Source organism: Gracilinanus agilis, chromosome 1, assembly GCF_016433145.1.
Source record: "Gracilinanus agilis isolate LMUSP501 chromosome 1, AgileGrace, whole genome shotgun sequence".
Taxonomy (NCBI): domain Eukaryota; kingdom Metazoa; phylum Chordata; class Mammalia; order Didelphimorphia; family Didelphidae; genus Gracilinanus; species Gracilinanus agilis.
In genome coordinates this window covers 627656835-627673067 of record NC_058130.1, presented here as the reverse complement: position 1 = coordinate 627673067, position 16233 = coordinate 627656835, and the positions used below count along the sequence as shown (strand labels likewise).

The 16233-nt window shown below is 35.7% G+C and overlaps 1 protein-coding gene across 1 annotated transcript in view; it reads right to left on the bottom strand.

Annotated features, from left to right (window-relative positions):
* NECAB1 (N-terminal EF-hand calcium binding protein 1) overlaps nucleotides 1-14566 on the bottom strand; it is a 236118-nt gene extending 221552 nt beyond the window's left edge. Inside the window, exons 1-2 of the mRNA XM_044658187.1 lie at nucleotides 14468-14566; nucleotides 5740-5764 (exon numbers count right to left, since the gene is read on the bottom strand). Of these exons, the coding sequence (XP_044514122.1) occupies nucleotides 5740-5764; nucleotides 14468-14566 (124 nt within the window). The remainder of the gene's footprint in view (nucleotides 1-5739; nucleotides 5765-14467) is intronic.
* Between the last annotated feature and the right edge of the window lie 1667 nt (nucleotides 14567-16233).

Genomic DNA, 16233 nt, shown 5'->3' with positions numbered 1-16233 from the left:
AAAGGTGCTTTGGTATATGTGTGACTCTTCTTTCTATCTTTGTCCTCTTTGCTATATAAGCTCAGCAGTGAGATATTTCCCCCATCTACCTTCTCAACTCTTGCTCCTGAAGCACCAAAGATTACTTGAGGAAGTGATAAAGCCATGCAGATTGGGTCTGCCACAAATTCACATCTCCCTTTATGATCCCCATAGGGATGCTTTCTTTTAAAAAAAAAAAACTCTTATCTTCCATCTTAGAATTGCTACTGAGTATCGTTTCCAAGGTCGGAGATCAGTAAGAGCAAGGTCATCAGACTTAAGTGACTTGCTCTGGGTCACACAGCTAGGAAGTGCCTGAGGTCAAATTTGAACCCAGGACCTCCTGGAGTTGTTTCTAATCTTCTCCTCCTTTTTACAAATTCCACTTTACCCCACTATGCTTTCTCTCAGCAGATTATTCCAGAACCTATTTACTGAAAATAAGCCATTGACCCTAGGTTCTGTTATTTTTCTCCCTTTATACCTCAGAATCTTTTCTCTTCTTTTACACCAGTCTCAAAGGATAAAATAGTCCACTTCTATGCCAAATTAATACCATCCATTTGCATCTTTGATCACATATGTTCCTATATTTTGTCATTCTCTTTTCTGCCATTCCCTTTTAATTTCTTTCTTCCTATTCCCTTCATATTTTATGTTCAGTTTTTCCATATTTGCTGACTTCATCCCCCTATATAATATTCTCAGACCTTCCATATATACTTAACATTTTCTCCTTATTACCATCATCTCATGATGTTGTTCTAAACATATATTTATTTTCTTTATCACTATTAATAATAATTACTAAACCTATATATCCAGTAAATCTATTCACTCTATTCTAATCCCATATCACTACTGTTACTGTACATCTCTTGGCTATAGGCATCTCAAGCATGGTATACCCAAAACAGAACTCATCTTCCCACTCTCTGTTCTCTCCCAAAGTCCCAATTTCATTTTTTCAAATTATTTTAAAACATTTAAACATAAACATAAAAATTCCTTTTTTGAATGGATTATCATTTTTGTTCTATCAAATAAAATCCAATGTCCCAATTTCTATTGAGGGCATTGCCATCCTATTATTCATCAAAGTTCAAAAGTTTAGAATTTTCTTTGAATTCTCCTTCTCCCTCAGCCACAACATCTAGTCAGCTGTAAAACTCTTGTCCATTTTACCTCCAAAAATCTATCATATCTATTTCCTCTTTTCTAATGATGAAACTACTACCCAAGTTCAAATCCACATCATCCCTTTCTCAAACTACTGCCATAACCTAGTAACTGGTTTTTCTTCTAGACTTTTCCTGCTCCAAAGGCTCCCTTGACAAACCTGACAAAATAATCTTTCCAATTTATAGGTTTTGATCATTTCCTTGCTCAAAAATTTTCTGTGGTTCCCAAATGCCTTTCGAAAAAAAGATAAGCTCCTCAGCCTAGCTTCTAAGGCTCTTGCTTACCTTCTCAGCCTGATTTTACATTTACTCTCCTTCATTTTCTTCCAGTTAAACTGGACTAGTGCTACTAATAGTAGAAAATTATTAGACTTTTGTCTAACTAAACACAATAGCTTCACAAGGAACCTTTCCAAATCCCCCTATCTTAAAATGTTCTGTCCCTACTCATATTTTCCAGAAAACATTTGGATCTCCCCTTTGCCCTTCCATGAATTGTATACAGATACATATGTGTTTGATATTTCTGCTTACCTCCACATAGGAGATGAGTTCCTTGAAGGTAGTGAGCTGGGTTTTATCTATCATTGATTCTCTCATATAATACACAATTAATTTTTTAAAAAATGTGTTGAATCAAATTCAGTTAAGGTACTATCTATTCTTTAAAAAACAAATTAACTTTGTGTGGGATAATTTTATTGGAAATTGTCAATATTTAACTCTGCCATGTTAATTAGTTCATCACATTTCAAAAGTTTTTGAAACTGTCTCTCATACTCCACTGTCCTTGAGAAGATGAAAAAGGTATGGGCTTAATGGTCATGTTTAGATTGATCTGGACCTGGCTGAATTATAAGATATAAGGATCAATCATCAATGGAGAGAAATTAAATTGGAAAAAATCCCTCTATGATGACCCAGACATCTGTGCTTGACTCTATGCTATTTAACATTTTTATAAAAGTGGCAATATGATATATTGCATAGAAAGCTAGTTATAGTATCTGGAAGACCTGTATTCAAGTCTTTCCTCTGACTTGTAGTGGTAATATGACCCTAGGAAGTCACTTAACCTGTCAGTGTTCCAGGAAATTCTAAGAAAATGAAGTAGAGATGATGCTTATCTAACATAAGATAGGATGTTTCTCACTGGAGAATTTCCTACACTGACAAAATTACAACATGTTAAAAATATCTTTGTCAATATCTTGGGTTGCACTGATAGGCATAACATCTAATGTGTCTAGACAAAACATGATATATTCCACAGTATAGAAAGCAAGGCTCAATCAGAGTCAAGAAAACTTAAATTTAGATCCTTCCTCTGACACATACACACTTAATTTCTCAGTGCCTCAGACAATTCTCTTTGGCTATAAGTTGTGGAACAATTGTGATCTGCACTGGTACAAGATGTTTCTTTACTGGGAATTCACAAAAACCAGTGAAATCACAGGTCCAATCCAAAAGTGCTTAGAATAAGGGAAGTGGTAATCCTGCTCTGATGAGAACACTTTTGGAGTACTCTCATTATTTCTAGACATGAAATTTTAGGAAGGGCTTCAGGAAAGCTAAAAAGCACCCAGAGTAGGGTAAAGGTCTAGGATACTTTAAAGTCTGAAGATCATGCCAATCAAGAAGCAGTTGAAGAAAGCGGGACTATTTAACCTAGAGAAGTCTTGAAGGGGGCACAATAATTGTCTTAAGTTATTTAAAGTGCTAACATGTAGAAGAGTAAAGGGATGTTTTCTTCCTGGATACAAGGACAGAACCAAGAACAAAATTAAAGGTTTGGAAAGGCAGATTTTGGATTCAAGCAATCATTAACTGTCTTCCATGTGGCAGCTATTGCACTAAGCTTTGAGGATACAAAAAAAAAAAAAAAAAAAAAAAACATGAATCAGTCCTTACCTCAAGGAGCTTACATTCCATCACAGAGTCAATATTTTATGTATACACGTGTATAAACATATGTATATATGGAAAATACATATAATATATGCAAATAAATATACATATATATTCACATATGATTGATGCAAAGAAAAACTTCCTATAATTAAAAGTTCAAAAGAGTAATGGGCTATTTAAGGACATAGTGAGTTTTCTCTTCCTTCCAATTTCTGAGCAAAGATTTGATGACCTTTCTTTGGGAATACTTTAGAAAAGATCCTTGTTCAGGTAAAGGCTGCATCAAATGGATTCTGATGTCTTTTTCAATTTGAGAATTTTGATTCTGTGATGGTAAACTCTTTCATAAGCCAAGCTATTTCAATGTAGCATATAGAAGAGAATCCCATTCTATCCCTAGCAAAGTTTTGAAATGGTAAAGACAAGTCTGAATCTCACCTGATGTGGTTAGGGCCAGATGGAAAATCTTAAAGAATTCTAGGAAGTCACAAGAGACCACATGAGAATATGATATAGCAGGAAGTCATTTTAAGGAGGAAGAAGAATACAGATCAAATGAGATATTCTAAGCCGCTTTCTTCCTAGGGCTGACTGGAGTGTGGACAGTCAGGTAAAACTAATTGGTGTCAATCAATCAAAATGAAATAGGGGGATAGGGATAGGAAAATTATTTGGCAGATCATTTCACCTCACAATAAAAATGAATCCACCAGTTCGGCTAAAAATCATTTCCTGATTCAGTAACATTAATTTCTGTGACAGTTTGAGAAAATATTCTATTGGGGAGATATAGTTAAATTTCCAAATATTATCAGGGACTCATTTCAATCTACTCCATTGCTTCTCTGATTTCTGTTAATTGCATAGAGATGTACAGTGGTCAGTCAGGATCTTACTCATCAGACCGCATAGTAACTAGCAAAGTACAATATGTCTTTAATATATCAGAACTGCAATCTGAGAGCAATGTTCCTCCACAGGGAGAATATGGGATTCTATGGGTGGGGAGAGGTCCATATAGCTCCTGTCTGTCAAGAATCACTTAAAGATGTCATAGCAACAGGGCAGCTAGGTGGCACAATGAATAGAGATCTAGGACTGGATTTCAGAAGATCTGGTTCAGATCTGGGGTTCAAGAGGCCCATTGCCACTGGCATGTTTTTGTATTTTGCCTTAAATATATTTTTAGGAAAGTAAAAATTAGATATCCTGATTAAAATTCAAAAATGGGAATTTGAATCCTAACTAATTATTACACATAATTAGGTCATATCAGTTTACATATATGTGTGTGTGTGTGTGTGTGTGTGCCAGACAATATCTTCCTTATTTCTGCATTATTCTGCTACTCTCCCTAGTATCTAGTTTGAAATATACTCTTCATGGAAAATCCTTCAATGACCCAATATGATGTTGTCAAGTCAATACTGTACCTACTGTATTTATGAAATAACTCTCTTCTTTTATAGACACTTCCTAGCTGTGCGACCCTGGGCAAGTCATTTAACCTTGACTGCCTAGACCTTACTGCTCTTCCATCTTAGAATCGATTCCAAAATGGAAGATAATTATTTTTATTTTTTAAAGAGATGCCATATCATACCCTCAGTGTTACAATAATAAGTCATAATTTGGTAGCCTTCGTTATGATATTGAAAGGTAATTTTTGAAATTCATGAATTTTGTGATTCATTAAAATAATCAAAATGTATTTATTATAGTGGCTTGATATTTGACAATAATTTAAGTGGAAATTGAATTACAATATCATCTATATTAAGTTATCAGGCATGATCATGTGGTTTGTCTTCCTATGTCTGTGTATAGAAGGAGTAGTCATGTGTTTTTCAGGTATTCCTCCACACATTCAGTGGCAACCTCTTGGCAACTGTTTTTAAGCTTATCCAAAATTAATAGTAGCCTTCAAGTAGAGTTTCACAGTTTTAAAGACAATTATCTACTAAAAGTCAAGCTCCATAGCTAAAAAACAATTATTATCCACATGTTACATATGAAGAACCTGTCAATCAAAGCATGGACTAAGGGACAAACTGTTGGATTTAGAGTCAGGAAGACATAGGATTAAAATTCTGCCCCATTTACTTGCTTTGTTACCTTGATCAAGTCACGTAAGCTCTCTGAGATTCATTTCCCTTATCTGTAAAATGAGGATTATCTTACCTGTGATAGTATGAGGCTCAGATGAGATAATGCTTGAAATTTACTCTGCCAACTTTAAGGTGTTAGTTAACATCAATTATTTATGAAGAGATTTGCCTAAGGTCACACGTGTAATAATCAGTAAAGGACTCAAACTCACACTTTGAATCTTAATCTGGATCTCTTTCTGCTTTTCTACAAATATATTTAAGGTAAAATAGAAAAAAATGCCTGTGGCAATGGCCCTTATGGACCCCAGATCCCAGGGAGCATGTCTTTCCTGAAGAAAAATATAAGATCTTTTCTACAACTTTAACATGAATCCTTAGATATAATTATTGCTAGTACAGTAATTATGTTGGAAGTGGTCTAGGTTCCATTTTCCACATAGGTAGTGCCCTTTATGGCATGGTTGACAAAAGAGGAGATAGAAAAAGAAGGAACTGTAACCATTTGATCTTACCGTTTTTGTCTGCTCTTCTCAGTATCTGTAAAAAAAGAGGACATTACAGAATTACTACTTTTATAGATGACACCATAAAGGATGTACTCAACCATAAGTTAAAGTATATTTAATTCTGATATTTTAAAACCCTCACTAATTCTAAATTTGCAGAAAGGCTTCTCACCTAGTGTTAGCAACAAAGAAAATAGGCAGGGAAGAGGCCTGTGTATATGTCATATGATATCTTCCTTTATCTCTGCATTATTCTGTTGCTCTCCTTACTATCTAATTTTAAAAATGCTCTTCAGGAAGAATTTATGAATACATAAGAGATAAAGAACATTATCATATATAAAGTGAATAAGATCAGAAGGGAAACAACAAATTAGGAACAATTTTATAATAAATTTCTCTGACAAAAGTCTCATTTCTCAAATATATAGAGAAATAAATCAAATTTATAAGAATACAAGTCATTCTCCATTTCACAAATGGTCAAAGGTTATGAATAAACAGTTTTCAGATGAAGAAATCAAAGCTATCAATGATCATATAAAAATGTTCTTAATCCCTCTTGATTAGAGAAATGCAAATTAAAACCACTCTGAGTTCCCACCTCATACCTCTCAAATTGGCCAATAGGACAGTAAAGGAAAGTGAAAAATTTTGGAGGGGATGTGGCAAAATTGGGACACCAATGCATTGCTGGAGGAGTTGTGAACTGATCCAATCATTTGGAATTATACCCAAAGGGCTATTTTAAAAATACATACATGCATACATACATACATACATACATATATATATGTATATATATATCCTTTGATCCAGTAACACCACCACTAGATCTGTATTCAAGGAGATCAAATAAGGGGGAAATGACCTGCTTATACGAGAACATTTATAGCTGCTCTTTTTGTAGTAGTAAAGAATAGGAAATTGAAGGGAGGTCCATAAATTGGGGAATGGCTGAACAAATTGTGGCAGATGATGATGATGGAATACTATTTATTGTACTGTAAGAAAAGACGAACATAATTTCAGAAAGACCTACATGAAATGAGTCAGAGTGAAATAACCAGAACCAAGTGAACATTGTACACAGTAACAGCAATATTGTAGAATGACCAAATGTGATAGAGTTAGCTACTCTCACAAGTACAATGATTCAGGACAATTCTGAGGGACTTATGACAAAGAATACAATCCACCTCCAGAGAAAGAACTGTTGGAGTCAGAATGCAGATGAAAGTATGTAATTTTTTACTTGTTTACTTGGGTTTTAGGATTATATGATTATTCACTTACAAAAATGAACAACATGGAAATATGTTTTGCATGATAATTCATGTATAACCCAAATCAAGTTGCTTGCCAGCTACAGGAGGGAAGAGGGAAGAGAGGGAGTGAAGGAGAAATTGTGGATCATAAAATTTTGGAAAATTTATATGGAAATTTAGTATTTCATGTAATTGGTAAAGAATAAAATATATACTTCCAGGAAAATCCCATGATGAGCCTATATGCAGTTATTCAGCCAACACTGTTCCTACTATGTGTATGAGATAACAGCCTGCTTTTACAGAAGATGGATTTCAGTCATGGAAATAATCTTTCAGAATTATTTTCACAATTCTCTTGGTGAAGGGGTTGCAACCTGTAAGCACCCTGGGCTGATGTTTTATTTAGAAACACTAACTATTAATAGCCAGGGTGGTGGCCAGCTTTGTCTTTGACATGCTACACTTCAGTTTACCAATATTTCAGAATATTATATTTAACAAATGTATCCTAGGCTTTTGCAAGATACTAAGGATACAAATATAGATGCAATACTGACTCTGTTTTCAAAGTTCTTATAGTCTAAATAAGAGAGGGAAAATGTAGACACACAAATAACCATGACAAAAGTGGGAAAAGATGTGATAAGGTCCAGGAAAAATTCTCTGTGAAAGTTGAGGAGGGAAAGATCACTTTAATTTAGCAGAGGTTAGACCAAAGGGGTGGAGGAGTAAGGAAGAGATTCTGTGGAAAGAGATAATTGGAGGGAGAGAAGATGGGATAAAGAATGAATTCATAAGATCATATATTTAGAGCTGGAGATCTAATTAACCTGAAACCAAATCCCTTATCAGATATGTTCTACCTAAATGAACATAAAAAATAATGTAATTTTTTATCTCCAGTTTTTTTATTGGTAAAATAATAGCTTTGTGCTGAATGGTCACTAAGGTCCCTTTCAGCTTTAAGTGCTGTCTTCTTATGAGGAAAAAAAAAAGGTAAAAGAAAAGGCAAAACCATGAAAGAACGTCTAAGTCTAAGGGATAAATAATAGCATTATAGAGATAGGGGTGAAAGGGACCTCAAAGGTCATGCAGTCCAATCCCCTTATTTTTATATATAAGGTCCAAGGAGATTAAGTGAATTGCTCAAGATCACATGGAGCATTCACCAGAGGCAACATTTGAACATAGATCCTATTTTCAGAGCTAGTGCTTTGTCCAGTGTACCATGAAAAGATGGTAAAAAGGCCCAATGAGTAGACAGAGAGGTTGGAAAACTATGCAATGGTAGGAAAAAAGAAAAGAGGAAAGCTTAGTGGGAAAGATTGGGTAATTCACAGTGTCATAATGGTACTGGGTGATCAAGGGCAAGAAAATAAGCCCTTGGATCTATGATTTGGTTTTGAGTAGCTATTCCTTCCACTGCTTCAGATTGTAACATTTTGTGGCTTGGTAGAAAGTGTATGTGTTACCTGAGAAAAATAGGCTAAAGGAGATAATTTAGAATGGATACTGGGAAACTTTGATTGCATGAGAAATACAGAAAAAGAAAGGCCAGATAATTAGAGGGATCATGAATCAGAGAATGAGAATTCAGAGTAGACAGAAAGTGAAGATGGCTCATGAAGAGAATGAGAGAAGTTCTTTTTGAAAAGGAGTACAACAAATAAAACTTGAAATACTGATCAATTTAAAGAGGAGACGAAAGGGCATCTATTCAACCAAGAAGGAGAAATAGGGAAGGAATTATACAACCAGATAAAAGAAGGTAAAAAAAGAGGTTACAAATGAGAGGAAGGGATCAAGGATGAGGGGGGAAAGATCTAATGGAAAGAGAATAACATTTAAAAAATTAAGGTTAAAGTAATTGAAAGAACATAGTACTGTATTTTCAATAGAAGAAAGGAGGAAATCATAATTTAATATTAACTAAAGCACTGCCTTAGCCCTTAGACTAAAAGTAAACAGCACTCATGAAAATGGACTTTATGAAAAGTATTTCCAAAATTATGAATTTAAGAACTTGGTTTGCACTTTTCTCTTAAAGAACTCATACAATGTCTCAATCATTGGTTTCTCATGTTAATACAATAAACGAGGTCAGATCATCAACCTCAAATCTTAACTAGAATTTCTTTATGTGTGCTAAGAGTTTAAGAGAAAAGAGAGAGTTACTGCCTAATTAGGGTTCTTTTAGTGGGCTGGTTTTTTTCTGCTTCTTTTCCTGCTAAGTACATGTATACATTTCTGTTTTTTAAGGAGCAGCTGACCAATCAGAGGAAGGAGCCTTTTGGGTAGGGTGAAGATGTTGCTGCTTCCATGATACGAAAAGTCAGAAGAGGAGTCCAGAGAGGAAAGTTCAGGAAGAAATTATTCTTTAGGCTCTATACTCCATTAACTGTTCAGAAACCTTAAAAAATATAAAATAAAAGAATATAGCAGAGATGGTGGCTTTTAAGTGACAACTCATTTGGAAATTGAGCTGACAAAGCTAGACAGACATAGATTTGTCATTGTTTTTCTTCCTCACAATTATACTATGATGGTAATGATTCAGGAGTCTTTATTGTCCACAAGATCACTAGTCACACAGTCAAATATGTTTAAATTATTTAAGAGGCAGTTAAATTTAATTGTATTTATATAGAATGCTGCTATGGAAGCTAAGAAGAAATAACTAAGTTGTTCATGTCTTTTTCCTTTCATAAGTCAAACATTTGGACTTATCTCATATTCCCTTACTCTTACTATCCACCTTTTCCATAAATATTTAATAATATCACCTCTAGGATGCTGCCCAGATTTGAGGACTGATTTAAAATCTGTTACTAAATATTCAAGAACATTTGTTGACATTGAAGGCTTGCTTTTTTATGATTTATCAGGTAGACAATCATCAAAATTTGTTTACATCAGCCTCTATAATTGTTTGATTTAATTTGATTAATTTCTTTTTAACTAGGTTTACCTTAGTAAGCTGATTCTAAATATAAAATGATGTGTTTAAATCACACACATTTAAATTGGTAGTATCTTTCCTTATTTTTTTACTTTATCTGTTCATACACTACTTTTTGTTGAATTATTGATAGGAAAACTGAGACAAAGAGACCCATGCTAAAATGGAAACTGCTTCAATTTCTGTCTCCTTGTTATAAGTAGAACTCATAGTGAGAGAAACAATAACAATTACCTATGTCATTATAATAATTTTTGTACCCATTTTAAATAAAGTTTAAGGGATATACTTATTCCACCTTAGGTGAACAGAAAACAATAACATTTTATTAATTTAAAATTGAAATGGGCTTTGTATATAGAAGTCTATTTAGCTTTTATAAATCTAAGGTGGCATAGTGGATGGAATGCCAAGACTGAAATTAGGAAGACTCATTTTCTTGAGTTCAAATCTGGCCTCAGATATGCTCCAAAAAGCACAAATTATGCCCTTGAGCAAGTCACTTGATCTTGTTTGCCTCAGTTTCCTCATCTGTAAAATGAGCTAGAATAGGAAATGGCAAACCACTTCAGTATCTTTGCCCCAAAAAAAACCCAAATAGGGTCATGACAAGTTGGACATAACTGAAACTCAACAACAAGAGTAACATAGAGAAGTCTGAGCTATATTTTATTCCAATTCCATCTAGAAATTAGTAAATTATATTACACATATACACTCCAAAGAGAAGTTGCAGTAGCTAGAATAGGTCTCAAGCTCTTTTTTAAAAAATAAAAAACCCTTACCTTTTGCCTTAGAATCAAAACTTTGTATTAGTTCCAAGGCAGAAGAGTAGTAAGAACTAGGCAATAGTGCTTAAGTGACTTGCCCAGGGTCCCACAGCTGGTAAGTATCTGAGGTCAGATTTGAATCCAGGACCTCCAATGTGCTGTGGGTAGATTCTAGGAGCTAACCCAGCCCAAATTAACCTGCAACTCAAGTTGGGATTAATAGTCTCTATCAAAATCTCCCACAAGTAGATATCAGTCTTCCTTCATGATCCCAGGGAATAAGGGTACAAACTCCACTTCCTCTGAGGTCTCCCAGGATCAGTTACAACTTGTCCCAACCACCATGGAGTCTGTCTCAGAGAGAGAGGCACACTTCCTGCTTCCCCGTTCCATTTGGAATTCACAAGCCCTTCCTGCTAGGTCTCCTAAATAATAACCAAGCAATCCTCCTCACAACACATCTCTACACTTGGCTTTCAATCCACTGAGTTACCCAGCTGCCCCCCACCAAGCTCATTTTCTGACACACACTATCAGCTGAACCTACATAATCTCTCAGTATCCCATGTTTCTAGACCTATAAATTGAAGAAAATTGCTGTTGTATTAGTGGAAGGAACTTCCTCATTTAGGAATTTTTTATACAATTAAACCACATATCCAGAATAAAACAAATGAATCTATTCTGATAGAATAGGATTCATAAAACTAACCCTTTGTAACTATTCTGGCAAATCAAATTTAAGTAAATCACAGATACTAGAAAGTATTTCACTGATATCTTAGAGCTAAACAATATATACTTTTGCTTTTTGTGATCAATAAATAGCAATTTTATAAAATTCTCAATGGCAAAAGATCATATTCTTATCTTGGATTCCAGCAGTGTGTTATAATTCTCACCCAAATCACAAAGAATTCATTCAAAGGTAAGCAAAGCCTCTTCTATTGGAGATCAAATCAACAAATGTATTATGTAGTCTTACATTTTGCTAGTGAACAATGAACATTAATATATAATTTTATTATTTGGGTAAATTTTAAAAACAAAAACAATGTTAGGTGAATTAGGTCTATAGAGTGAACTGGACAGGATAGGCATTGTTCTTATCCCAGTAGCATATGACTTGATTCTTAATGAATTAGTGGGAGAGGCAAGGTTGAAACCGTGATCTCCTAGTCATCAATTCTCCCCTCCCCCACCCATTTTTTGCAGCATCTCAGGCCATTTGGAAATTTAAATCATATAAGAAACACAATATTTTAATTTCCTCTTTTTAAGGAGCAATAATTTTAATACTTTTGCCAAGATTAGCGTCTATGAGGGAATAAAAGATTTTCTGTTTATTTCAATTAGTTCCATTTCTGTTCTGTCACCAAGGTTTACTTGTTGCTTAGAAGAAAGTCACAGTGAAGCCTTTAATTTCTTAGGGGAGGTTAGAGTGAATGAAGGTCTTTTCCCATGCTTTTGAGTTGCAGATGATATTAGCCCCAAAAGGAGGCTGAATAAACAAAAATCTATTTGATGTAATTTAAGAGGCAATGAAGTGCCCACCAACATAAAACATCTCTTCCACAAGCCTGCCACAGTGCCTGAAACTGTTGCTTCTCCTTCTTTTCCAAATTCCTTAACTAAGGGCCTCTCAGGAAAGCATTAAACTTAGAAGAGGTAGTGCAATCACTGTCATGTTATTATGTATTAGTTTATCTGGTTAACTCATTCACTTAACAGAAAATAGAATCTTGAGAGGCTGAGGAGGTAGGACATAGGATTTAAGGAGAAAATCCATATACTCTTCTGAAGTTAACAAAAAATAAAAGAAGAAAGAGAAATGACACTTAAAATAGGGTTATTCTCACCTTACTGCATTCCAATAATTGAGGGTTTACTGAGTAGTTAGAAAAGAATGATACTAAAAGGAAGGAAACCCTAAAGATAAACTATATCTTGCCAAGGTAAATCCTGATCAGCCCTATAGCTGCCTCTCATTAAAATAAATAATTTGATTTGCTTAAATAAACATGGGAAAATTAGTTCCCTTGAGCCATCACTGTCATGTGCACTTCCCTATCATTGTATTGAAAGCTCATTTCACTTCCTTCTCATCCTTGAGAAAAAAGAATCTCCAGCCTTTTCATAAGCCAGCTTGATATAGACCTGTGCTAACCACTTTTAAATGCATTTGGTCTTCTACTCTCCTATATTAAAATAAAAGTAGATGGGGAATAAAAGAAACAGAATTTTAAGTCATGTCACACTTCTCTTTACTTTTCTTATCCACTTTCTTCTATCAGCTTAATTTAATTCCACAAACTTTTATTACATTTTAAAAAATGAGACAACTCTGAGGTGACACCAAGGGCTGACCGTTCAAACATTTTGCAGTTTAAATGAAGAAATGAAGGATCTCAATTAGAAACTGGGAAGATGGAAGGAGCAGATAGAAAGCCAAAATGACAGGTGAAGCACAATGAGAAGTAGCCCAGATGAAAGACTGGAGAGAAAAGTAGATAGTAAGGGAAAAAGATGGGGAAAAGGAAAGGAAAATCACCAAAGATGAGAAGATGATAGAAAGCAAAGAGCAAGCTAATATAAAGAAAAGAAATACCAAGGTACAAAAAAGACCGACAGACAAAGACTCAAATAACAAAATAGACCAGAAACAAAAGCATGAAACAGCAAGAAAGGAAAGTAGGTGGAGGGGAAGAAAAGGAGGGGGGAGCAAAACAAAAATAAAAAGAAATTAAAATATTAAAGAATGAAAGGGGGAAAAGGATGTTGTAGAAGGCAAGAAAATAATAACACAGAGAGGCAAAGGAAGGATAATTAACATGAAATCTGGAGAGTTGTAGAAAAAAACAGGAGATAGAATACAAAGAAATTCCATGAAATAAATTAAAGCAAGAACAACAGAAAGATAAATGAAACGACATAACAATAAATATGCATATAAAAAAGCCTAGTACAAACAACACTTGTCACATTGAATAGTAGGAAGCTTCCTTAATCTTCTGGTTATAATCTGAACTCATTCAGAGTAATTGCTTTCCAAGGGGAGTAGTAAGAGGAGTCAGAGGTCTTTTTGTTTGTTTGTTTTTGTTTTTAATTTTGTAATATTTCCTTTTGTTTCCTCTGACCCACAAGCTTTAATAAGGCTTACTGCTGAGGTCATAGGGGATGCTAAGAATATGTTGACCCAGGTCTCCCTGTAAGAAACCCTCCCTGGAAACCCCTTCTAAACTTCCAACTCGCTAAATCACTAGATGGGGCGCTGCTATGATCCACAGAGGGCCTTCCTGAGAAAGTCTTAACATCTGGAAATGATTACTCTGGAGCTTCTTTTAGGGTTGCAATGAGTAGTCCAGTGCTGAGAGGTCTGGACAGCTCCTTGAAGTTGGTTGTTAAAGATTTTCTCCATGCATGTAGTATTTCCCTCTATGGCTTTGCCTTTGGGGGAAGTGGCTCTAATTCTCAATCCCTGAAAACCAAGCAAACAAAAAAAGAGCAGGTAGATGACTTCTGGAGTCTCAGTTATAAATCTGTGATCCTCTCCTCTGCACTCTCTTCTATGAGGCAAAGCAGGCACTGGGCACCCTAATCCCACAACACCAAAGCACCACATATAAGACATATAAGAGACTTCAGGACGCGAAAAGGATGAAAGACTGTGCGGATGGCGGTTCCGGGATTGGGGTACTATTGCTTGGATCGGAACTCCTACAATTTGTACTTACGTCGAGGAAGATAGACATGCCCTTTGACAGCTGCAGGGCAGAGCTGAGCTCCTCCGAAGAGTTGTTGGAAGAAGGCGATGTCTCCTGCGAGTCCTCCATTCTTTGGCACAGTGGCACAGCAAGAGGATGCGAGACCAGGGCTGTGAGAGTGCACTGGTGGGTTCTGGGCTTGGGGATGGGGCGGAGGCAACTGTTCACTGTTCACTGCTGCAGCAGCTGCTGTTGCTCCTGAGTATCAGAGTTGCGCTTGTGCTGAGCTCTGATGACAGCAGTAGCTCACTTTCCAGCTTTCGTTCAATCTCTCTCTCTCTCTCTCTCCCCTCTTTCTCCCTCCCTCCTTCTCTCGCTCCCTCCCTCCTTTATCCCTCCCTCTCCATCTCTACTTTCCTCCCCTTCTCCCTCCGTTCCTCGATCCCTTCTTCCATTCCCTCTTCTCCCCAGTCTTTCCCCCTTCTTTTGCCATAAACACCTGTGTCAGTTTCATTGACTCTCTTAGTAATTTGATGCCCTCCCTGATGGCCTCTTGGACTCTCAAGTAGTGACCACTAGCCAGGCTAGCAGAAAAGACCCTATTAGCTGTCTTTTGCCCTCTTCCCAGTCCCTTTTTGTTGTTGTTCAATCGTTTCAGTCATTTCTGACCCTTTGTGACCCCATTTTGAGGGCATTTTCTTGTCAAAGATCCTGGAGTGATCTGCCATTTCCTTCTCTAGCTCATTTTACAGATGAGGAACAGAGGCAGAATATCACACAACCAGTAAGTGTCTGAGACTAGAAGATGAGTTTTTCTGATTCCAAACCCAATGCTCTCTCCATTGTGTCATTTAGCTGCCATTTTCTAGCCCCTATTTCCAGCAGATAAAGTGCTTGCCTGGTACCAGTCCTGGAGGGCAACAATGTAAAGAAAAAGAAATGTGTTTGTCTCTATGTGTTTCATGTATGTAATAAAGATGTTTGTAGGAAAACTTTTAAATACTAAAAGAAAATAGTATGGGTTTTGCCTGTGCTTTTATCTACCTCATTTTTCTCATCCCTTACCCCAGAGTCTGGCTATTAGAAGCTCAGCATGAGATTGTATGACCATAGACTCCATCTTCCAATGAACCTCAAAGAATATCCTGTACCTAACTTTTGAATTTTGCATATACTTTAATTGAGACCTCAGTAACATTGTGGATAGAGCCCTGGACCTTGAGTCAGGAAGACTCATCTTCCTAGATTCAAATCTGTCTTCATACACTTGTTAACTGTGTGATGGTGGGCAAGTCAATTAATGTCATTTGTCTCAGTTTCCTCATCTGTCAAATGAGCTGGAAAAAGAAATGGCAAATAACTCTAGTATCTTTGCCAAGAAAACACCAAATGGGGTCACAAATAGTCATATATGATTGAACAACAACTCTGCTTTAAACTTTTTAAAATTTCATTTATTTAATAGAATTTATTCCCAGGAACCTCAGTCCCAGGAACCCTCCATTCCCTGCATCATAGAAGGTATCACCCTACAAAAGATATGCATTATAGATTATTTCTTTCATGTTTCTACGTTTTTGTTCATTCTCTAGAGGTGGACATTCATAAGTTATTCTTTAAATACTAATTCTAAAACTATATATAATGTTCTCTTGCTTCTACTTGTTTCATACTTTATTACTTTATATAGGTCTTTCCAATTTTTTTTAAATTAACCTGTTCATAGTTTCTTATGACAGTAATATTCTAGGACAATCAGATACCACAATTTGTCCAGCCATTCCCAGTTGATGGAC